The following is a 26,807-nucleotide window of genomic DNA, read 5'->3' as shown; positions in this document are numbered from 1 at the left end:
ATAGGACAAACATTCGGATTTTATAAGTTATGAAGAATTATTAAATATTCCATGAATTAGTGTGTACTTGTTCAAAGGTGATCGCTCTGGATATGTTTTAATTACAATGATATTTCGTTCATTTTAACAACGCAATTTCTTTTTATATCAAGGGCATTTTCGCTTATATGTGTCACATATTTACTTTTTGTACAGCACACATGATCAGATTGCCATCAATTGCTGCCAGAAGCTGTATTTGCTTCAATCAGCCTGATTTAAAGACTATTTATGTATAAAGCACTTTAATTCAAGTTACATACTGGAACAACGAATCACACAGATATGGTTCTAAAAATATGCACTTGCTAAACATGTTTAACCATTTTTAATTCAATGCATTTTTTGTCAACAAGTTGTATTCACTTCCGTAATAACTGCAAACGTATTGCAAAGATCAATTGAAATGCATTTTTCAAACTATACCGATCAGTCATCATAATTGATCCAAATAATGTTGCGTTCATAAAGTATGAAAATGCGAAGCACTAAATGAATATTCTTGATATCATCTGATATAAAATGATCCGTAAAAGGAATTTACGTCTTTCACTACCGATTTCGCATCTGGAGGGACATCCCTCCTCGCCCAGCCCCACCACAGCCTTTCTTCTCGTCTACACTAACCGTTGTTGTCACTCATTTTCTCATGTTGAATATCGTTGAAAAAAGAAACACATTGAATGCAATTTCATAGTCTACTTGTCAAGTTTGTCGTTGAGGGTTGTTGTGGTAAATGCCAAATGCTTTGTGACTTAGTCTTTGTACGTGGCTCGATGATGTTACTGTTTTTACAGAACTATGTGGAATGATTACGAACATTTCATTTTAGTGCAACATATAACATTTTGATCATTGTTTGCTGTGTCAAATAATTCACGCTTATATATTTATTGCAATAGTTATAGCAATAAACACATTTCTGTTAAATGACAGTCGATTCATTCACGTTTTAACTCATATACATTTAGCCGATTGTTCAAACTTTGTTAAAATTAACAACGTTGTTCATGTTATTTTTGTTACCTTATGCCTAGGTTATTAAGCCTTTACAAACAAAATATGAAAATAAAATGTTTATTGGAAATATATTACTTTGTTTACTAAGTAATAAAGCGGATTATTGAAAACTATGCCAGTTGGTTTGATGAGACATACCTCATTTCAAACGACTTCCGAGAAGGAAATTGAAAGTCCCTGATATATTGACTTTGATTCTCCATTTTATTGCATGATAAAGCGTTGATCTTTGAGTCATATAATTGATTTGAAATTCAAAATTTGTCGGCCTTTTGATGAAATGGACTGGTCTGAAATTAAAAAGGGATACAAAATAAAGCAAGAATGTATACTGTGTAAATTTGAAACAAATTATTGAAAATCGGCGCAAACTCATTTGGATATTAACAACTAAACTTTGTGGTTATCAACTAGTGGATGGCATATAGTAATCGCACTTTCCCTTCATTACATTTGTTAAAGATATATCATTGTCATTATTTATGGCATTTTATGAACACTTCAAGAATATGTAGCTCACAATAGTAAGGTGAGTTACGCATGAGATTCGCGCTCATATCTCAAGAATCACGGTTACACTTGGAGGTCAATATGGCGCAATATGGATTTATTGTTTCTTATGTAATCTCAATCAAATCTACAGAAATATATAGCATTATAGAAATTCGTGTCGCGCATTTCATGTATTTTCTCAACTCAAAGGTCAATGTCACAACTCGAGGTTATGGTATTTCAAGTGTCAGTCACAATAGTTTATATGTTGACCACTACTTTAAGACATGTAAGACGTGTAAGATTAGTGGGATTTTAATAAAGTTTTATTCAATGTAAAAAGTATATTATACTAATAGCTTTTAAAAAAAAGTCTCTGAGCGGTGTTCTGGGTGCATAAAAGGTCCAATCACTATCATACTTGATTTGTTAGAAGAATGACTCAGGTACAAAAAAGTGAAGGTGATCGTGTCGCATCATGGTCATTACCGAGAAATCCAAGATGGCGTCCTAGATGGCTACCACATTTTGAAGGATCAATATAAGCAACAATACCGAAATTTACAAACACATTTTCTGTACAGTTTTTGTTGATTAATATTCTTATCTGCAAGATAGTACATGGGGTTAACTAATGCATCTCATTCAAAGTGGAAAACACGCATTTTTTATATTTGTATCAAAATATCTGCCCCTAAAATGGTGACATAAAATACTTGCAAATATTGTTTTTGAGATACATGTAAATGGTAAGATGATAGGTCAAAAGGCAAATAAAATGGTCAAATCTAACATGAGACGAATTTCAATTAAGCTTTAAAAGTGTCATGTTACTGTTTGAGGACATTATTTATTAACAATTGTTTGTTTCCTTATTTTTAACATTATTGACATCAAATCAATTAATATTCAATTTCAATTCAGAAAATATTACAATTTTTACTCATTGTTTGCACTCTTTGTAGATATATGGCCCAAAAGATGTCAAAATCATCATAGGATTAACTTATTAACTACATGTCTTTTGCAAAATGCATGCAAACACAAAATGTTTTTTGTTTGATAAACTAGAGTGAAAATTTGAAAATGTAAATTAACTGAAGAATTTGTAAAAAATGGATGGAGGGATTCAATGTACAAGTTACGATTCAACATCTTATGTATACCAGTTGCCATATGTCATATCGATTTTGCATATAATAGTACTATCTGTATGAAAAGTTAAAAACAGTTTCTATTACAAATTTCTTGTCATAATGTTACCAATACATGTTAACAAAAGTTTTGATAAGTAATATATAACCAAAATCGTAGTTAGTTTTAAAAGTCAACAGTGCATTTCAGTTGTTTTAATCACATTACCTGACCATTTTAAAACGCGACAAGCAAATTGAATGGCAAATTAAAGTTATCTTCAGACGAGTAGGTTTTTTCTGATAAGGCTTATGCGAAACTGGCAAAGAAAGAGTAATAACAGGATTACAGTTCTGTCCTACTGTGCTTCCTCGGCATTTGCAGTAAACACAACATGTTATCCCTGCTTTTCTGCATGCAAATCGTTTCGTTGATCAACCTTTGCAGTTGCAAGTAAGCATTTAATCACTTGGGACACAATGATAAAATGACTTTGGGATCATAATTGATCCAAATAATGTTGCGTTCATAAAGTATGTAAGTAAAAGGCAACTTCATTTCCGTTCATATAGAGGACATATGTGTTTTTAAGTATACAGAGACCGTCACAAGATTTGTTTCAATAGATAAGAATTGAAAAGGGATGCAGCACCGAGTCCAAGGATCCCCGCCTGAAAAGTTTTAGCCTCGAAGAAAATATCATTGGCTAAAACCGTTTGTCTTATACGGGTCGCTTCGGATAATTTTTATTTGGACTGTTATTATTTCTATCCAATAGTATTAAAGTAAATTAGGCGGAAAATTATATATTATGGAGTACAGTTCTTGGACGATATTTGAGAACCAAACAACCAAAGGATGATGTAGTTTAAGTGTCAAAGGATTTGCCAAAAAGCGGTTCTGAATGAGATGTCGTTAAACGTAACGACAAACGGTGATGAACGAAGCATAAAGTTTCACAATATTTAATAGGATATTAGAAATCTTGCAGTTAATACATAAAGTAATACGGAATCCACTTGCCATATTTATTATTGCCATCAAGTTGATTACTTTCCAATAAGGCGTTTTGGTTTTATTTTGCCTGATTTTGCATAAGGTATAATGTTTCCACATCGTTTTTAAAAGTTGTAATCATCGCTAATACTGGTATAATCAACAATAATTTCTTTATAAGTTGTATCTGACGTAGTTAAGTGGATAACCACTATCATTTATTTTAATTATATTCTAAAAACTCTGTATTTTTGTTTATTGGTTGATTCTGTTATGTTTTGATCATTGTCCATCAAACATAATAAGTGTTATATTTGGAAGCCTTTGGGTGTGTCCATGTAGTGACCATTGTATCATCAACGTAAAGAACCATTAAATGCATATTCATGAACACATTTTAATATCTTAGAGTTTGCAAGTACTGCTAAAATATAATGAATATATATCGATAAATTGATATATGTTATCCATATTCATTGTTTAATGATTGGTTTAACTACTTCGAAGATGCAAGTAAATAAATAGTTAACTATTAGCATGTTTATTGACACGAACATCAAAGCTCAAGATATATGCTGTTACCTCGGTAAAACTTATGAATGATATGTTTATGTGTTTGCTCAAAAACAATTCAATGTATAGTGTATATAATGAAATAGTGTCACAGTTATAATGGCGAGCTTATATTCTTTAACATTTGTTATTCTAAAGCATTCATCCATATTCTCTATTTACCGCTTGTCATAAAACAGCAAAATGTTCAAAGAATACCTATTTTTTGTCCAGCATTCAGATAAGTAGTTATTCCGTTCACATACCAATAAACATCGTTGAAACAAAACCTCCTGTTCCAAGATTGCTTTTTCAATTAAATAGGGTGGTGTATATTGTTTGCCAATTATTATTTATGAAATAGCTTGAAAAATCTTTAAAAAATAAATGCAGCGTAAAACAGATATACAATCATATTTAGAATTAAAAGTTGCTATCATACATTAGAATAATGAATAGGTGTAAACATGTTTAATCTAGATATTGACCTAATAGTGAAATTATGTCATCAAATTGACTCATTGATAGGTGTCACTTATTCCTTTAATAATACAATAAAAAACAGAGACATGCTCATTAGCGATTAATTATAGGTATATATACCGTGTTAACTTAGGGTTAAATAGTTTATATGCACATTACCTTATTTTTTTGCCAACATTTTACAATAATTACAAGTTCAAAAGTTTAGCTATAACGGATTCATCATCGACTTGAAAACAACGTAGAGTGAAGTTTAGATAGTACAATGAAGAATAAACTTACATAGAAGAGACTCGCTTGTTTCAGTTTATGACATGCAATATATTTTACCGATCGAGCCCCAAAAGTAATATCTTACGAGTTGTTTTGCATCTGGTAAAATATTTACGTTTGATTTTCATGAGGTGATATATAGATGTATTATATGCCTTTCGATTTCTTTTTCTATATCAAACAGTGAAAATACAGCACGTCGTATTGAAAAAATCCGTATCACCATACTGTCCTTTTCTGACTCCGTATCATGCTGGTAAGGTTTGTAGTCTAGGATCCACTTTAGCGTCCCTAAAAATAGCTTGGAAAAAAACTTGTCAAATTTTATACACGTTACATTACCAGTTTTCACTGTGAGGGAGCAAATAATCACGTGCCCACAAATGCGAACGACCACGGAGCAATTCAGACAACAAAACATATGTTTTTGATGTTTTCTTTATTATCTTGAATCGAATTAAAACAAAATATAGCCCACGGTACGCCACATAATTTCCGATTTTATGTGGTATACTGCCTGACATTCTTGGTATCGTAGATTTTGAGAACCTTCAAAAACAAATTTGGAACGGGCGATGCAGGCGACCACACATTTTGTATATCTTGCAAAAACAATGATAAAACTGCTAGTTTCTCCTTGTTCTTTACAAAGAAACACAAATTAAAGCAAATATATACCACTTAGAGTACCGTTACCAGGCGTATTGATGTTTTTGAATGCAATATTAAAATATCAAATTATGCGAACGACCACAATCGAGAATTTTAGGCGAACGACCACACTTTTTAAATTGAATATATAGGAGGTGCGAACAAAGCCACCGTGATGTCAATGTTTGTTTGTTTTTTATATTGATAATAACATAAAATGGAACCTTTTGAACGATTGCATCTTAAACTTAATAACTATCTAACTTTGTTTATGTATACAGACACCATCAATTAATATTTTGCTTTTGAATAATACTTTTTAGATGGAACGTTACACCAGGCTAGTTCTGTTTAAGTACTCTGGCCACGACCACATGGAGCATCACATGCCTGTACATATGAGCTATTCATGCTGAGAAAAGCCAGTCACGATTGAATACACTAAGGTTTGTTTCAAAGTACACTGATTATGTGCTCTTAGCACTACTGGGCAAAAAAATACGGAATGTCGTTCGGGCAATCTCCTGTGGTGAATGTGTTGGTTTGAAACGCGATACTCGATAGTACAATGGTGAAAACGTGAAATCTCGAAACTTCGATAGTGAAAACGCGACAGTACGATGATGAAAACGCGACATTACGATAACGAAAACGCGAAAATACGACAGTATGATGAAGATAATGCGATAAACTATCATGTTTTCACCATAGTACTGTCGCGTTTTCACCATCGTAGTTTCGTGATTTCGCGTTTTCAACATCGTAGTATCGTACTGTCGTGTTCTCATCATCGTACTGTCGCTGTTTCGTCATCATCATAGCATTTTTACGATCTGATATAATCGTAAATGTACTATCATAATAACGACCAACTTAATGACAAGAAACGTCTCGTAAACTCTAAACTCGTTTAGAACAAAAACACTAACAATAGCGCAGCGTCCAAGCGAATGACACATCCTGAAGTAAGATGACGCCTTGTCATATAAACCTAGTAAGAGCACCTGTCTGTTTTATGAATAAACGACTACTGATTCTGCTTCTGCCACTGCCCCTACCACTACCACTGCCACTACCACAACTACCACTACTTCTACTACTACTACAACTACTACTACTACTACTACTACAACTACTACTACTACTACTACTACTACTACTACTACTACTACTACTACTACTACTACTACTACTACTACTAGTTTATCGTCTGTCCAATTTTTAACTGCATAGAGAACAATGTCTGTCCAATTTATAAATCTAAAATAATGTATGTCAATCTTTAACTGTGTTGTAGATTTCAATAACACCATTAATATATGTTGTTGCAGAAATTGTTTCATAAACAAGCTCCGTTGTGTTTCTGAAAATAAGTATTTAATTACATATAGTTTACAAAACATTTTTAACTTACATATTTATATGAAAAACTATGGAAACAAGCTCAGTAGCCAAAACTTTAAACATTTACCCCGTTTAATGGCACATGGTAAACACCAAAGACATTGAACACAAAATCAAAATATCACAAACAAGAAACATGGAACAACTGCACAAAAATCCACAAACAACACAGTGCATATATACTGTATAAAAACTAGGTGTGTTTATCAAGGATTGTTAGGTTCTGCCTTGGAACAGTCAGTTACTGGGGGTTTCAACCCGTTTGTGTGCACAACCTAATTCTTATCCCAACAATCCCGAATAAAGTATAAACGTAAATGCTTGAACTTCATTAAATTTCCAGGTGTTTCTAAAACATATGCCATTTTAGTGTTTGCCATAATTTCATGTCGGTTCCAGTTTTGGTGTTTGACTAACACTTTGACGGTGACACCATTGGGACAAAACAGCCTTAATCATAAAATCTGTCAGATAGTATATATTTAAAGTTGAAAAAGGGGGTTGTACTACATACATACAAGATATCTCTTCATTTAACTTTGGCTTACATCTTTCATCTTACTGTCCTCGTTGTATATGTTTCCCGATTAGACAGTAGGCGTTGTAGTCTGGTCGTATGTACTAATTAAGGTACTCCAAAGATCTAAGTGAGACATCTTTGATTAATAAGATGACGTTAAGAAAATAATGAAATAACCTTTTTCTAATCATGTTAAAATGATCTCTCTCCTAGGAATAAACATTTAATAATCATAAACCGACCTTAAAGGTGGCGGTCGTTTCTCCGTATTTCTTTCGCAGCGTTATTACTTTTTTATGTTTGTGATTACGATTCGTTCGGAATAAAACAGTTTTGAGATTAAAATCGCGTTCAATCAGTACAAAGCGGCGCTGGCGATATTATTGTTATCAGTGACTGTCAACGGACTATTTCGGTGCAATATACCCCCATGGCCCTCTTTCGATCTTAGATATAATTAATCGTATAGTGTATATCAATACCGGTCATAGTCCGATGTTTGTCAAAAAGCAACATAAACATATAGGGTGGTTGTGACATGTAAATGAGGCTTGCAATTAAGGGATTCACGTAATCAAAAATAATCTGTCAATCAAAACAACTAAGTCAGTAGAGAACCGCATGGAAGTAATCAAACAAAATTTCAACTAATGTTTATGATATCTAATTCGTCCCTTGTATTTTTCAAACGCGAGGATTCATTTGCTACATTATCGCATGTTTCTGTACGTTTAATTTAAAGAGTTAACGCTCAATATAAAGAGTAAACGCTCAATATAAAGAGTAAACGCTCAATATATAGAGTAAACGCTCAATATAAAGAGTTAACGCTCAATATAAAGAGTATACGCTCAATATAAAGAGTATACGCTCAATATATAGAGTATACGCTCAATATAAAGAGTATACGCTCAATATAAAGAGTATACACTCAATATAAAGAGTATACGCTCAATATAAAGAGTTAACGCTCAATATAAAGAGTATACGCTCAGTATAAAGAGTAAACGCTCAATATATAGAGTATACGCTCAATATAAAGAGTAAACGCTCAATATAAAGAGAATACGCTCAATATAAAGAGTAAACGCTCAATATATAGAGTATACGCTCAATATAAAGAGTAAACGCTCAATATAAAGAGTATACGCTCAATATAAAGAGTAAACGCTCAATATAAAGAGTATACGCTCAATATAAAGAGTATACGCTCAATATAAAGAGTTAACGCTCAATATATAGAGTATACGCTCAATATAAAGAGTAAACGCTCAATATATAGAGTATACGCTCAATATATAGAGTTAAAGCTCAATATAAAGAGTTAACGCTCAATATATAGAGTATACGTTCAATATAAAGAGTTAACGCTCAATATAAAGAGTTAACGCTCAATATAAAGAGTTAACGCTCAATATAAAGAGTTAACGCTCAATATAAAGAGTTAACGCTCAATATAAAGAGTATACGCTCAATATAAAGAGTTAACGCTCAATATAAAGAGTATACGCTCAGTATAAAGAGTATACGCTCAATATAAAGAGTTAACGCTCAATATAAAGAGTATACGCTCAATATAAAGAGTATACGCTCAATATAAAGAGTATACGCTCAATATATAGAGTAAACGCTCAATATAAAGTGTTAACGCTCAATATATAGAGTTAACGCTCAATATATAGGGTAAAGGCTCAATATAAAGAGTTAACGCTCAATAAAAAGAGTTAACGCTCAATATAAAGAGTTAACGCTCAATATAAAGCGTTAACGCTCAATATAAAGAGTAAACGCTCAGTATAAAAAGTATACGCTCAGTATAAAGAGTATACGCTCAGTATAAAGAGTAAACGCTCAATATAAAGAGTTAACGCTCAATATAAAGAGTTAACGCTCAATATAAAGAGTAAACGCTCAATATAAAGAGTTAACGCTCAATATAAAGAGTTAACGCTCAATATAAAGAGTATACGCTCAATATAAAGAGTAAACGCTCAATATAAAGAGTATACGCTCAATATAAAGAGTTAACGCTCAATATAAAGAGTATACGCTCAATATAAAGAGTTAACGCTCAATATATAGAGTATACGCTCAATATAAAGAATTAACGCTCAATATAAAGAGTATACGCTCAATATAAAGAGTTAACGCTCAATATAAAGAGTATACGCTCAATATAAAGAGTTAACGTTCAATATAAAGAGTTAACGCTCAATATAAAGAGTTAACGCTCAATATAAAGAGTATACGCTCAATATAAAGAGTTAACGCTCAATATAAAGAGTATACGCTCAATATAAAGAGTTAACGCTCAATATATAGAGTAAACGCTCAATATGTAAATTGGACCATATCATCTTTCTCCTCAAAATCCGTACAAAAATATGCGATAGTGTGAACTTAATCCCTGCGTTTGTTTATTAGTTAGCAAATTTCACGTCATTCTTTTTATAAATTCAATAAAATGGTGATATTTATTCTTTTACTTATTAATATTTTAGTATCATCAGGCCGTGTATGGAATGTGTTAATTAAAAGCAACTTATCGATTTTTGATTGTTTAAGGTCGTTAATGTAACTCATTTGTCAATACCAGTTTTCGGACATTTTCGAAAAAGGCTTTTCTTCCTTTTTTTGAATATCATTTCGTTTATGGCTTTCACTAAAAAAAGTGGAGACACTGTTGTTTAAGTGCTTGTGTTGTTATTGTTTGGGTCATTACTTGCACAAAAACACATTCATTTTAATATGATAACAAATTATGTTTAATAATGTATAGATTAATGAATTTATAAAAATGATAGTATCAAATATTATAATTATGAAACGTAAACTATAGGAATATGTGTACCGTAAAAGTGAATTTGTTTCAAACATCAATACCAACTTGTATTTCAGGATATTTTTTGTGTTGCTAATCATCATTCTTTATTTTTAAATAAACTTGAAAACCATGTGAGGATAATTTTTTTCACTATGTCTGGGCGCTCTAGGCTTGAACATTTTGTTATAAAGATATTAGAAAAATGATAATAATGATAATAAGAATAAAAAAACAAAAACAAATCAAAAACATGAAGCAAATAGTTTCAAAAAAGTTTAGTCACAACGAATTTCACGCTGCCATATCGTTTAAAAATGAAACATTTTGTGCATGTTATGCATGTTGGAAACACAATGCCATTTTGTATTAAAAAAAAACAAGTTTAATAATAATTTAAGAATTCCTCGTTATACAATCTAACACATTAATAAAAGTGTATGATTCTTTACTATTTAAAGATAAGTGGCATTGTCATTTGTGATTTGTTAAAGTGCAACAATTAATGCATTTAAATTAAAAAAAGAACTTAAGTGGCAGCATCATCGAAAAGAAACTTTTTAAAACTATTAACGATATGGAAAATGTGTTTCCTGTTGATCATATCGCACAAAGGATTACTGGTTTAATATCATGAATTATAAATATCAGACGACTCCTGCGAGGATGTTAGATTATTATTTGGTCTGCACTTTACACAATAATCATAAAGGAAAAAAAACAATTGTTGATTTCGGGTAACATCGTATATAGAACTGCTCTATTTCCTATGGACAAAATAGTATCTGACACTGAAATCAACACATAATTTATATCTATTCCAACAAGCGAAAGCACCAATCCGGATTGGATTGAGAATGTTCCATGATAATAGGAGTGGACACAACTGTCCCCTTTACTAAATTTGTCAACGTTCTCATGACAGAAAGTGTGATTTCATCTCACAGCTTTATTACTTGATGAAGAAGCCGAAGCTTTATAAATATGTGCCTTAGAGAAATACACACTTTCCAATGTCTTGTGCTCAGGATGAACTCTGAAATTGTCTGTTTTATTTCATAATGCAATAAAATATATTTCATGACAAGTATGTCGATGTAGTTATTAGTTTCAATCTGCCTTTTTTAATAAACTATTGAATATGATCTTCTAAAATAAATTCTTAATATGTATTTTAGTTGAAACATTGTTTTTGCGTTTTTCTTTTATTATTCAGGTGTTATGTGCATTTGCTCCATTTTTTAGGGGATCGAATGTGTGGTAATAGTTAATTGCTCATATATCACACTGTGGCCAAAAACTAATGCGATCAGTCATAATTAAAAATTATCACATATCATGCTTAAGTAATGGTTTTCATGTCAGATTATTAAATAGGATGGTGCTCAGTTTTTCTTCTTGTTATAAAGGGTCACCAGGGATCAACGTTAAAGAGTTGTTAATGATTCGATAAAATGACTTCGAATACTTAAAAGATAACAATGCCGGCCTCGTAATTACAGTCATCTCCTAGACATTTGAGTATTGGTTGACGGCCGACCCATGAGTATATGTCGGCACTGAATTTTATACGATACAATAATTAAATCAATCTCGAAATGATGTTAAACAGTTCATGAAATATCCACATTTTCGAGGTGTTTCATTTTGACTTTTTTGTATACTACAAAAATATAAATAAATTCAAAAAGGAAGACTATTTTTACCCCATGGAAGCAAAATGAGTAAAAATATTGTGATGGACAATGAGTTTATATCAGTAAACTGTATTTATACAACGAGTGTGTATCATTTAGCATCCACTTTCTTCAAGGTTTAATATTATTAGAACGTGAGGTAAACATAAAACTAGATAACAGTTGAAATTTATATGACTTCAACATTTTAATAATAGCGGTTGCCGGATCATATCATATCAGTTATCTTTTGACTTATAACATACATTCAACAATATCACATAAAATAGGAGACGTTAAACAATAACATACTGTTCAACTAATTCTACTGACGTTCAATAGTTAAACTTTTTAATTTATCTAAAGTAGCTATTGTAATGTTTAGTTTGTTTCGCTTAATATCTAAGCATCTGTGTTCATATTTTAAACAGTTTCTATTTTTTTTTTCACATATACCGCTCAGTATAGTGGTAACTATTATGATATTTGTGGAAAAAATAATCAAGGAGACCAAGCAAAGAATACTTTTTCGTTTGTTATTTCTATTCATAATGTATTCACGGCTGCATTTTGTACAATCGGTTAAGTTTTTCGAGTCATAACTCGCGAAGAATAAATGGAGGTAACTTTGTTTTTTGCAAAGTATGCATAGTCCACCTGTATAATTCGTTTCCAAAGTATTTGCTGAAGTAGCATTGTTTACTGTTATATTTCAAATTTTCTTTGAAGGAAGAGGAATATCAAAACAAATAAATTCCAGCCTTTTTCACTTAATTATTTAAAACTTAACTGATAGTTGATGACCCTTAAATCTAAAGGGTAGTAGTATATATTATTAGCGGCGGAGTATTACGTTGATTTGCATGGTTGTAATCAGTTAAGCTTTTTCTGCTAGTAAAAAATCGTAACTACCGTTTCAATTGAAAACCATTGTGAAATGGAATTTCGATTTTAAATATCGTGCATAAAATTTGAACGTCTATAAAGTGATCATGTTTTATACTTCAAATATGCTCAAGATTTCTTAATGTACTTTTTTGTGAAGGAACAACAAAATACCGGTTTGTTACGAGTTTTTGAATTATTTCCGAATAGCCGTAAATTTATGTTTCAATCATTATTTGTCAATAAGTGGACAAAATCACTCTAGCTCCTAAAATCATTTGAATAGAAGAGTCTACTTCCGAGTGACAAGAAAGGTCTTTTTAGTGACGAACATTGCATATAAAATAACTCCCTACCTATCTATCATTTTCCGATTGAAGATTTAATACTGCCTTTGGTAGTTCAGTTAGGTGATTCAGATCTACAAAGATCAACTTATAACAACACACATTTCATGCCTTGCAAATGACAGGTACTCGTTGTATTTTGGAGTACCTTGGTAAAGCTGTAGTTGACAATTAATTTATGGTTTGGTGATCGTCCCATATCGCATCCAATGATTTTATCGATCAATTGTGAGTACTTTTCTGGAATATCGTTTATTTCATGTAACAAATAAGCTTAGATGTAGTAAAGGTATAAACTATCAGTAATTTCCCGTTCAGCGTTGAATTGCGTGATTTCGAAATGTTATAAAACATATTGTGTGAAATTATATCGAGACAAACTTTATACCCTTTGTATATCTCATGTATAGTCATTACCATACAAATTGTCTTAGGAAGGTTCTTAAACGTCGCATGTTATTTTTAGTCTTTTAAATAATCGAACCGGTTTTTTGAATATGATTAGTTCAGACGCAGATGTTTTTTCATAAACTGGTAAAGTATTAAATATAATCAAGCAATGATTCTTTGACATGTTTTAAAAACAAAAGATGGTGAAGTTTAAGATACTTTTTAAATATCGTATCGACATGTATCTTAATTAGGATAGCATAACTGCGTTAGAGACGACAAAAACATCATCAGTTGACTATTTGTACCCTATGCATCTCATATAAATGCTCTCCATTCCTTTTTAATGCAAAGTAACTTATATAACTGCGGAGAATATGGCTATAACAATAATACCTACATGTCGAGGTAAATGGTCCCTACAATATGGGCGTTGAAAGTTGACACAATATAATCATTAAACATTAAAAGCATGAAAACCTACTTTAGTCAACAATCTTGGCCAACAGTAAATATATTCTATTAAGCGTTCGAAGAATAGTATATTTATGTTATAGAATTGTGATGATACATTGCAGAAGATACTGCATATTTTTGATCGTTATAAATAATTATTTTAAATGTTAAGTATTGATGGCATGTTTGGCATTAATGCTGTATGTACGCATTAGGGCAAGCATGTAAACTATCAAAAAGCGCGGGCGCGCATCATTGAATTTGCTCGCGTGTCCTACTGCGATCATACAGCAAAACGCAACGAAAAGTGCGATCAGTTATTTTAAACAATTCTTAAATAATAAACATAATATAGCAAAGAAAGTACATAACAGGTTAATTAATGTACGTAACATAAGGCAGAAAAAATCAAAACACATGGAATATTGTACATATCATAATAAAGAACGAACATAACACATTTAATGATGTACATAACATAATGAAGAAGAGAGCACAACGTACTTATTATTGTTCATACTATTATAAAACATAGCTCGTAAACGTATGTACGTAACATGATAAAGAGAGACAATAACATCAATAATGATGACCAAAACATAAGGAAGAAAGTGCGTAACACATTATTACACCTAAATAATATAATTCAATATGTACCTAACCATTCAAACTACTAAAACACAGTTATATTAACGGCATAACACAAGAGCAATCATATCGCAATGTTTACATTCGCCTAGTGTTTTGTACATAGAAAACAACGATCATTTTGTAAAACCTGTAATGTGATACGGTATCATTGGTTATTTCAAAAGTGTGCACAAAAAAGTGGAATACGCCATTTAACCAATGTTATACGACGTTGCAATTATCGACCCTCTTTATTCACAAACATATGTTGTTAACCTATTTTTAACAAACATATCTCATAATATAACATTGCTTTAATCTAAATTAGTAATAATTTAACAATTGAACTGTAAACATAAGCATTGATCAGAATGTGTTCGTGTGTTTATGCTATATGAGTGTCGGAGGCCAGGTTTTTAAGTCCAGTGGTAACGCGCAACATCTTTTTTGTTACATTCACGCATTCATACAGCATAATCACACAAAAAAATGCGAAACAAGGACTACCCCGATAGCTTATTAAACAATGAACAAAACAAATGTGTAAATAACTCAATGAAACTGTACATTACATAATAGTGTTTTTACAACATAAAAAATAGCACAATAGAAAATAAACACATAACAACCCAACTTAAGCGTTCCATAGTTAGGTGTGCAATATAAATATTTCATTTAAAAAATACCTCGTATGTTTGATTTATGATTTTTCTTGATCTGTCCGTTTGACATAGAATATAACAATTATTCCACATTATATACATCATCATGGCATCTAAGAGGTCTTATTTATGAGCCACTTTTGACTAATTACTCTTTGGATTACAATATGATTCATGGACCTAAATACTCACACCTATAAAGCCTTAAGCTAGGTTCACTAGCCTACAAAGCATAATTTGTAAACAGTTTCGTTATCGTTTTTATAGTGCATGCTCTTATATGAAAAAAGCAACGGCCCTTGTCCGAAACAGAGATACATAGAAGTGAGGTTTATTGCTGCTAATCACAGATATTCATATCAACATTTGACCGCTAGGCTCGCCTCTGAATTTAATTGTATTATTGATCTAAATGATGTTGATTAGATAGATAAGGTATTTTCATCGGTAACCAATATCAACGGGAAAAGGTTTTGAGAGAATAACGTCCATTTAAAATATTAACTAGCTAAATTATACTACTGTTAAATGTAAGGACAGCCCTATTATATATCGTAAATGTAAAACTTATGTTTCTCAGTTAAACATTACTTTTCATAGATTGACATTAAAAACCATTATAATTTAAATCAACTAGAAAACCCTTTACATTAATATAAATAAATGTAAGTTGCTGATTGGCTGGTGAAAGCGTTACAAATCAAATTGAAACGTTAATGACGTTGTTTCTGTATTAAATTTGTGCATGTCTTCGTATAAAGTCGTATCATGACAAAAAATAAAATCAACTTGACTACAGATGTGAATATGCATTTTGCTTTATAGGACAGTTAGGCACGTGATTTTTCTTTCAGGTCAGTTTGTCACGTGACCATTTCTTCGGACTTTTCAAAACAAAAATAACTGTACTATTGTCGTAAAACATGTATTTAGCTAAAGGATTCAATAGTGTTATCAAATCCACGTTCTTTTCTTACATTTTACTTGGAATTTAAAGATAGTAATTTTATTTGGATAAGGGAGAAGTAAACAAAATGTCATTGAGGGCGAGAAAGGAAAACACGCAGTTTTAATGCGTACATAGACAGTAGGATATGTCTTTATTAGACAAAGAATAACCAAACTGTCGAATCAATGTTCCATCTATATCCTGTCGACCCCGAATTTAGTGCAGTATGTTATTTTAAGTGTATTTGTGTCATTGAATGACTGGTTGCTTTGAACACGTATGTAATTATTATAACTGTGTAATGTTTAGAATGGTGCTCCATTTTAGATCGATTGGCAAACGGTTGAATAAATACAAAACCTGTCAATGTATGTCCAAATTTATCGTACTGCAATGTAACTTATAAAACCTTGAACAAGTTTGTTCAAATACTAACATTCTTACTTCCCCGCCAACATAATGTATAATGATATAATTTCATTTTTGTTTCAATTCATATCTTAATGTTATATGACGATAAAAAATAAGTACATAATATGTTAAATCGCTTTTTGTTAAGGCTGCTAAAGAACTCAATAATTATATCATTAAGTTGACTGACTTTCTTGGTAGACAATGAAAGTCAAGTACAATTTAATACAATTAAATACATCAAACAAATTTAAAAAATACAAAACAACAACAACTTTTATCATTTTAATCAATTACTAAATATCTGCACTCGTTATATTTTGGTATCTTGATTTCTATGTTGTCTTTTAGATATGGTCGCCTTCAGAGAAAGCTTAATCAAATAAACGTCATCTGAAACCTTTCTTTTCTCGTCAGACAAAGCAATTTGGCTCATAATCTTGCTGTTGTTGTTTCTTCTAAACCTTTGGCACATCGTCGATCCGTTTACTCTATGTTTATTTGTTTTCCTCATAACTATTGGTGTAAACGCATCGTCATCATTTGAGGAGCACGAAGCATTATGCGAACTTGAACTGGATCTAGTAGTTTTAAAGAAAGTAAGCGGCTGTTTCTGGTCATTATGTCCATTGTGGTAGAATCCCCTGGTTCTACAATTATTCTTGTTTTGAATAGGCACATGCTTGTGAGGACTGTAAACATAATTTTGGCGTCTTCCAGAACGAAAGCGTAGAGGTAGTTCAGGCCCCTTCATTGAATGACCATTGTACGAACTTGTTTCCGTTCTTGTAAAGAAATCTAGCCCATATCGTTCACAGAAACATAACAAGCGAACAAAAACGCGTCTGAATTTCGTACTCATAGCTGAATAAAGTATGAAGTTTATCGATGCATTGATAAGTACCATCATATTTACGACGTTTCCGGCGATCTTGACGTTGTTTGCTTCGCAAGCTGTTAGAAGCATATCGTTAGAGTCAAGGTAGGTTAAATAAAGTATCAATGCAGCGTTTGGCGATTGACACAGAAGAAAAACTATCACAACGCCAATAAGCATAATTGTGATTCTATTTTGTTCCGCTTGTCGACGGGCGTTTTGTTTATTTGAGGAATATGAATTAGTCATACGCTTTCTTATTCTCATTGCAGAGTAAACTGTTCTCACCAAAATACCATTAAAGGTCGACAATAAAATAAACGGCAAAAATGTGAAAGTTAGCACCAAATAGTGGTAGTAAAAGATTTTGTAGGCATCAGTTTTGGCGAAATCTGTCTCCGTGTTCTTAAGTACTACAGTAATGTTGTTCTTGATTCTTACCGTTTTCATTTCGAAAAATTCCGGGAATGTGCTGATAACAGCAAAGGTCACAACTAGGAGTGTTATAAATCTAGCTCTTTGTGGCGTACATATTACCCTACCCTTCATCGGATAACACACAGCAATCAGGCGTTCTAAGGAAAATGTGACAGTAAGGCATACGGAAACGTTGCTACATATGTCTGTAAATGTTCTTGCGTATGGATACCAGTAAATATAGGCTTCCAAACTCTTCACAACAGCGTAATGTTTCAAACTCAATGTGAAACTAAGAATAAGGTAGGAAATATCAAAAATAGCTAGCGCGGTAAGATAGCAATTCGTAGACGACACCATGGACTTGTGAGTTAGAACAATAATACAGAGAAGGTTTCCAACAAATCCGATAGATGTAATAAAAGGCACTAGAATTTTTTGGACGATAAATCGTGTCATCTCCAGTGAATAATCGTTGTCACACGGAGTATCAAATAAGTCATTTGATGTGGTGTTTGACATTTTTACGGCGACGCTTGTTTTCCACCTATGAAAAAAGCTTAAACGGTATAAAATTTCTGAACAGGTACGTTTATGACCTTTTTTATGAGCTAATTCGTGTGTCTGATCGTGTTGTTATGCAGATCTTGAGCGACGTATCTGGTCATCTGTTTGATTTTGCAGAAATCTGAAAGAAGAATAATATACATTATAGGAACTGAGAATTACGGTTTTACTTTGCGTTTTATTTTCAAACTTGATGTATGTTAATATATAGAATCTCTCGTTGTATTCGGTCAAATATCGACAGTATGCATTTTTTGTTTAATATTGACATACTTCTTCTAAAATTGATAAAATGCAATAAGATATTCAATTGATAGTTTGTTTGATTTTTAATATTTTTAATGTGACAAAAAAACTTAGGAACCGTTATCAAATATCATATATGATGCTATCCCTCAATTTATAAAATTACAAAAAAATAGAACATCTCATTCTAAAGACTTGAAGTGAAAGATATTGCCAATATGAGATATATGAGAGAGCACTAAAACCATTTGCTGTAAACAGACCCACTAATCTAACGACGCATTTTATACCCTCATATTGCAAAGTAGTAGTCTTGTCTTTTGATTCTGAGCATTTAATATCAATATTTGATCTTTTCTATTGTTGACATAGTTTTCTCTACATAATAATTTAAAGCCTTGTTCCCAATATCACATGAATTCTTCAGTCAAATCTAAATCTCAATCTTATCGTATTGTATCAAATAACACAAAAAAAGTTATTTTTAAACATTATGATTTTACTCTTTTTTAACGTGAAATATCTCATAAAGTGTGCTGATTAAAATTCTACAGAAAAATAGTATTCAGTTAAATTGTACAAATATTGTTTTTTAAGTATAAGTCAAGTTAATCGAGCTTTATAGTTTGTTTTAATTGAATTAATCGCACACCCTTTTAAAGACACATGTTTCTGAGAAAATGCTTAAAATATACGAGAGTATGAATAATATTGTATTTTTGTGTGGTAAAATAAGTTGTGATTGAGATACTATTTAAGTATTTTGTTGTGATATTGAAGCCGAATATTGTACCATTACGACCATTTGGTAAACATGTTATAGGTGATCGCAGACGGCGGTTGATACATTTTCAATTGTAAATAAACGCTGATGGCTTACTTATACCTAAAGCGTTTTTTTTTTCAAAACCACATACTACATATTAATACAGTGATGGTTTGTCATTTACAACACTATTATTATCAATATCAAATTAAGAAAATATACCCATACAAAATAGACTGACACATATTGTAAAGCAGGTGCTAGTTCGTAGAGCTAATGCATCATGAAAGGGGCATATATCAAAGTAACAAAGTTTAGTAAGCATTTTACTTTAACATGTGTTACAACTTGTGAAGTAAGACGGACTAATAAGACTTAAGTCAAGGTGGAAAAAAACATACGTCTCTAAAAAACGTTTTTATAACAGTTAAACTATGTCTTTCTTATTATTGTTTTTAACCTGAACGACATGAATTTATGATCAATAATTTGAAAACATTTATAGAATCTAAAAATATAAAATTGGTATTTTAATTTAAATGATATTACCTGCAGCAGTTAGATGTAAGTTCCATTTAGTTTTTCAAGTCCATATTAAATTCAAGTTCAGTATATACAATAAACACAATTACACTACTCAGATAACAGTTCACTATTCATTCCGCAACTATTATTAAGGTTTACTTTTCTTGAAATTATAATTGCACGCATTCATGTGACTGTAAGCTACAATATAACGAATATGATCTTCTTTTGTTCAGCAAGAGTCTACCCTTCAAGAAACGGAAGCAAACGGCGTCCTTTCCAATATAACTGCCGCTTTTAAAGTCGTCAGGCTAGGGTGATGTTCCTCCGATACTTTCTCGGCACTAGAATACAATTTCACATAATAGCAAAAGTAAGGGATGAAGTTGAATGTATTTACTGCTTTTTTAACATAACAGTATTGGGTGGCACAGTGCAATGCATTTCGATACGGTCTAAGCTAATATATAGTGTACATGTGTATTGTCTTGATTCATTTCAACCAGTATATTATGTAATGTTTATTCCTTTTTTAGCAGAAAAAATAGTTAACATTTTCCAATAAAATTTTCTTAAAGCAACGATGTTAAAATATGATACAGTTAATTAACGATTGTTAATATAATTTAAACAGGGCATGAATATATGACTAAATTATTGTGCCTCAATTTTCTGAATGTTACATTTGTATTAAAGCACCCCACACTGTCAGAGACAAGTCTGATTCGCATCAAGACGGGTCATTTTCTAAATAAATAGTGAAGACCACGCTAGGTTGTGGACAAACTTGGGACGGAGTTAATATTGTGTTAAGTTCAGGGTATTTCGTATTACAAAGTCTCAGGGTCGTAACTAGGCGTACTCCTGTACGCTCGAGTGTAGAATTCGATCCTGGTATCGAAAAAATGAGAAAGTCTTAATCTTCGAAAACTGTAAAAGTAACCGGATGCTTATTAGGGGAGTGTATGTACATACGTACTGACTCTGTGGTTTGTCAGAACTCTGTTTTCGAATTTATGATTCCGAAGTCAGTTTTCGAAAGAGTGATAACAAAATGTGTCCGCTTTTTCAATTTTAACTATACCTTCAATGATGTCACGCTTGTGACGTCATCTATATAAGTACACCGAGGTTATTCCGAGAATCAGCCATTTTAAAATGGCATCCTCCTGTGTGTATCCGCCGTATCCGGATGTTTTTTTGCTAGCAGTATTCAGCCTTTGATGCCAAGAAGTTTGACCCATTGTCCACTTCATGGGACGAAGCACATTGTAGCAATTTGTGGCCAACTTAAAAGTGGCGATATCGTTTCCAAATGTAACGACGCTGGCGTTTTAGGGTCTTTAATTGCATGAATAACCATTTACAGTATGTCATTACCTTTCGGTGTGAGTTATGTTTATTTGCTTTGTATTATAAATTGTCCGATCTTTCATAGATATGTAAAATATGTACACTCCTGAAGTATATAGAATTCATTTCGATGCAACTTAATTTCGATCTACTCCAAACACGGACAATAATACAAAGACAGTCCCTACGCTATTTGACTGCACCTCGTATGCATTACATTCTCGCTTGAACTTCTTTATATTCACGTGTTATTGCTTCTACATGTATAAAAGGGCGAGAAAGGATTCAACAGGTTGTTTTTTAATTTATTGAAACCGATGCTTAACCGATCTAATTGTTTCGATTGTTCCTTACAATCAACTATAATATTAGCATGCTGGTCGACTGATTGGCTAATGTTGGCGACCGTTGTGCTTAGTTTCATTACACAGGACCATTATGCACATTTTGTATTTGCTAGTCTTATCCATTGATAAACAACATAAATACGGTTCTAACAACTATTCACAAGCAGGAGATGTTTGGCAGAACCAGATTGGGTCCTAATTCATACAGAAAGTGGTGGGTCAAATATTGTATTAGATCATTAACGGAATACTTTCTAAACACATAATACAACATGATATCTCACAACCTCATACGCGTCTAATCTGATGTGTTAAATTCAATAAATAATTCAATTTCGAAATCATAAATGTTAATAGGTGAGTGCCATTTTTTATATATAAACTGTTTATAATTTCAAACCCTATTATGCCCTCTTTAAACCATTTATAAAAATATTTTGTTTACGTCTGGTCAGGCGAAATTTATGTTTCTTTTAATTAAAAATCAAATCTGAAAATCCAAATGCTTTTCGGCATAATTAAAAAAAAACTAGCTTTGCCCTCTTTATTGCCGTCATTCCAATAAGCCCTTAATTAAACACAACAAGAACTCTCTGATTTCCTCTCCGCTGCCTATGCTTATAACTATAATTCCAATATTTAGTAACGTAAAACCGCAATAATTCATTTATTACGGGAATTAGCGAAGACGTTGCATTACCATATATTTAACAAGTCATTAACAAGTTAAGCCAACAAGTACACTAACGGTTACTTTATGAAATCGAGAGAACACATTATTAGCAATGCTTCACTGATCCATGTTCTCTATGTACAGTTATAGTTTCCCTTAAAGTTTAACAAGTGCTAAATCTTCATTTAACCTGAGTTTTGATTAAGTAAGTACATAATGTTTACAATTAAACCGTTTTTGTTAAAGTTATACTGAACATTTTATGGACTTGAAATAATGTATAATATTGCATGTGGATATAAATATGTGGACTTAAAATACCTGTGCGAGGGCATATATTTGAATAAACTGGATTTTCTATGTATTCATATTTCAGCGCTATGTGATATTACTCGTGTACAACCGTGAGTGCATAAATGTTGTCTATGTTTAATGCGTGTTGTACTTTCTCTGCCTCGTTTCGTGGTCGCTACGTTGTATATGCTGTGAAAAGCATTAGGGCCGGATTGCAAGGCTCATAACGTGGAGTCTGGAAAGTTATTATACAGACTAAAATGGTCAAATCAATAGGCAATCCAATCGTTATGACAAGACATAGCGTTGCCTTAAACAGCACGGGATGTAGATAGCATTTGCACATTGACTATTTGCCCCTATCATCTAGAAATACAACCTACAAAAGACAAAACAAGTCAGCGAATCTTGTCAGATAAAATGTCATTTATTTGATGTTCAGTATTGACTAAATCAAATATTATCCGAATACGTTATGCTTGTTAAGCATAAAAGAGAAAAATTCCAAGAGGTAACATTTCTTATTTACAACTGAAAATTTCTACCTTAGAGCATGTATCCCCCTGCCATATAACACCTCCTGTACTGTTACCCCATGTCATATTGGCCTTGATCTATTTCCCTCGCACATATATCCAAGCACTATTACAACCAAGCCCTCACAGTTACCTTTGGCATTTTTCTTTCAGATATTTACCCCCGAAATGTTACCACCATCACTGCCATCCCCGCGCTGTAGCCCGCTGCACTCTATTCCTTAGCACTGGGTTCCTCCGCATTGTTTCTGTTTGAATACAAGATTTCTTAAATCTCTGGTAAGATGGTTAAGTTTTGTTTCTTAAACTTGCGTTCATCATATTATAAGAAGCAATCTCATAATTGATAGGTATATTAAAGTAATATTGTCTCTTTTGGCACGACGCCTCGTTAACATTCGGCAAACACTGAATCCTTTGGCTAAGTGGAACCTCGCATTAACAAGATGCACTGTCCCTCCCGAGGCAATGTTAATAAGCATGAAACCACTCCTGTCTCGATACTTCTTCAAAAGAACAGTAAATGACTTGTTTGCTTATTTTTTTTATTTAAAAAACTTCTATGACGGAAAATTAAATCGCGAACGTTTGATGGCAACAGTGATTACTGTCTGTCATGCAATGAAATATCGCTTACCTTGTGTTAATTCATTTTTTGACAAGACTTGCATTAAGTCTTCAATCACATCTGCCTTATTACATATATTTTGTTATTAATTCGTCGTTCGACCGTTTTTACTCCGCAGCGTTATTATTCATTTCTGTTTGTGGCTCGGGTTCGTTTGATATAACATCGTGATTCCTGAAAGTATAATAACTGTACAGCAAGTGCAAGGATTCGTTGACGATGTTGTTTAAACCATCGACTGTCAACGCACTGTCTCTGTGTAGAGGATTATCATGGCTGTCTTTCGACCTGATTAAAATTTATCGTACGAAATATATTGAAATTAATACAGCAAAACAGAACATTTATTCACAAACAGGTCATTGACCGGTCACATTCGAAGTTTGTTTAAAAGCAGTAAATGTGTACGATGTAAATGACGTTGCCGTGACGCTAAGAACATCTGGATCCGCATAATCAAGCTAATTAGTGTTATGGATGTAACTAATCACTTACTGTTTAAACAAATCATTGTCAAGATGAACTTTGTAAAATTGATACTGATCAGTATTGTGATAAATTACACGACAACAACAAGCAGAACTTGTTTAATGCTTAATGACATGGAAACTCCTTTTTGCTTGATAATTTTATACTGACGACTTATCACAAACGTAGCTATTAATATATTTTGCGGAGACAAACCTTTAGTTTCTCTCATAACTTCTCCTAATATAATAATGATGTAATTATCGTTATGTTTTTGCTTCCTTTTCATAAATCCTTTGTGTCCTAGAGTATTTCCTAATAATTATATTATTCTTATATGACAAGAGTCGATAGAAGTATACAAGGCACATAATGTTGTCCCACTTATTTTGTCACATGACAGCATGGCTCCAAATTATGCTTTACGCTTTCCCAAAGCGGTTTCGCTTATGTAATATGTGTTTGTTAATCACAATCATATATCTTATTTTAAATATTTTTTGAGAAAAGTTTAAAAGCAAAACCTGTACCTGTCATGAGTAAGAAATCAAAATACTAACTGCAAACATGTGACTACAAAGGATTGTTACAAATACAGATTTTGCAATAAATGAAATCTATTAGAGAAGGCGCTCTAAATGTTTTTTTTTAAATATAGAACAATTTGAACCGTTCCATGCGGTAAATTAGTAAATGACTTCCACTAAGATCTTTGTAAAGTTCCGAGGGCAGACTCAAGAAGCTTTGTGTTTAAAGCGAGGACAATTTCATGGATCTTTCTATATGTAAGCTGAGGGCAGACTCATGGATATTTCCATATGGAAGCCGAGGGCAGACTCATGGATCTTTGCATATGGAAGCCGAGGGCAGACTCATGGATCTTTGCATATGGAAGCCGAGGGCAGACTCATGGATCTTTCCATATGAAGCCGAGGGCAGACTCATGAATCTTTGCATATGGAAGCCGAGGGCAGACTCATGGATCTTTGCATATGGAAGCCGAGGGAAAACTCCTGGATCTTTCCATATGTAAGCCGAGGGCAGACTCATGGGTCTTTGCATATGGAAGCCGAGGGCAGATCATGGTTCTTTGCATATGGTATCCGAGGGAAGACGTATGATCTTTGTATATAGGCAAAGATGAAACAAATGGATATTTGTATATAAACCGAGGGCAGACTTATGGATCTTTGTTTTTAAACGGAGAAGTCATAATTTAGCCCCATCAGCAGAGAAACGGTTCTTAATTTCTATTAGTAGGGAAACAGTTTCGGTGGTATCCATTCGTGTGCATGTAAACTGGACAAAAATATGTATTAAACATTTTACATACTGCTATATCCACGCCAAATGAAATAATCTTGTTCCATTTAATGTATTGAAAAAAGGGCGATATCAATAAATAATGAAGCCAACGTTATGGTTCCTCAGCAATGCACTTAACCTCAGCAAGATGTATATGCATATAAAGTTTAAATTCGTTACCACAATGATATTAAGAGTTTTGCTTTTATGTAATTATTTCATTTATTTATTTATTTATTTATTTATTTATCAATTGAATAGCATTCATACATTATGAGTAATTAATCAAGTACCTCTGTTACTATAAACAGGAATTATCTCAAATATTGACCAAGCAAGTACAATAACAACATATATGTATCGTTTTCTTAAAATACATTTAAATAAGTCAATATGGTAACATTCGAAGCAAATGCTCGAGTAAATACTTGAATATATGTTGTGAAAATGCAACGGGCCTTGATGTAACCCCCAACTTTCTTCTTGTATGTGTTTTGTTAATCCCTTTGTCTTTGGTAATTGTCTAACATCAGTATGAAAAGTATTGCTTTGACCTTTTGTTCATCCCAGTGATGTCAAAACCTTTTAAGTTAAGTTTTACTATATGGAAAATTAAACGATATACCTATTATTTCTCTCTATAAAATACATTACCTTGTAACCTCTATATAGAGTAAGCAGTTATATAATGAATCAAAATGTTAAAAATGACGTTATCGCAACAGAATATATATTCGATTAGTTCAAGCGATAACTCAAGCAGGAACTTGTCTAGAATACGCCACGTTCCTTTGCATAATGTACTCAAAATGCAATATATTTGGTAGGTTGACAATTTGACGTATTGTACAACGTTACAGACGAGCAATTTAGAGGTGTTGGAATGCCAATCTTGTCAAGTTTGAATATAATTGTCACCAAAATCACCTGCGACATTGTTACCTTATGTTTTCAGGTTAACTCAGGGAAAGTCTTACAAACGATCAAATCAATCAACATTGTATCAATGTTACT

At 32.4% G+C, this 26,807-nt stretch overlaps 1 protein-coding gene across 1 annotated transcript; it reads right to left on the bottom strand.

Annotated features, from left to right (window-relative positions):
- Positions 1-17,104: 17,104 nt before the first annotated feature.
- Positions 17,105-18,607, bottom strand: LOC128204419 (FMRFamide receptor-like). Its single transcript, XM_052905835.1, has one exon. It carries the CDS (start codon positions 18,605-18,607, stop codon positions 17,105-17,107), a length of 1,503 nt encoding a protein of 500 aa, XP_052761795.1.
- Positions 18,608-26,807: the final 8,200 nt, after the last annotated feature.

This window comes from Mya arenaria, chromosome 10 (assembly GCF_026914265.1).
Source record: "Mya arenaria isolate MELC-2E11 chromosome 10, ASM2691426v1".
Classification (NCBI taxonomy): domain Eukaryota; kingdom Metazoa; phylum Mollusca; class Bivalvia; order Myida; family Myidae; genus Mya; species Mya arenaria.
Note: the sequence above shows the minus strand (reverse complement) of the source record. Positions and strands in the feature narration are given on the sequence as shown.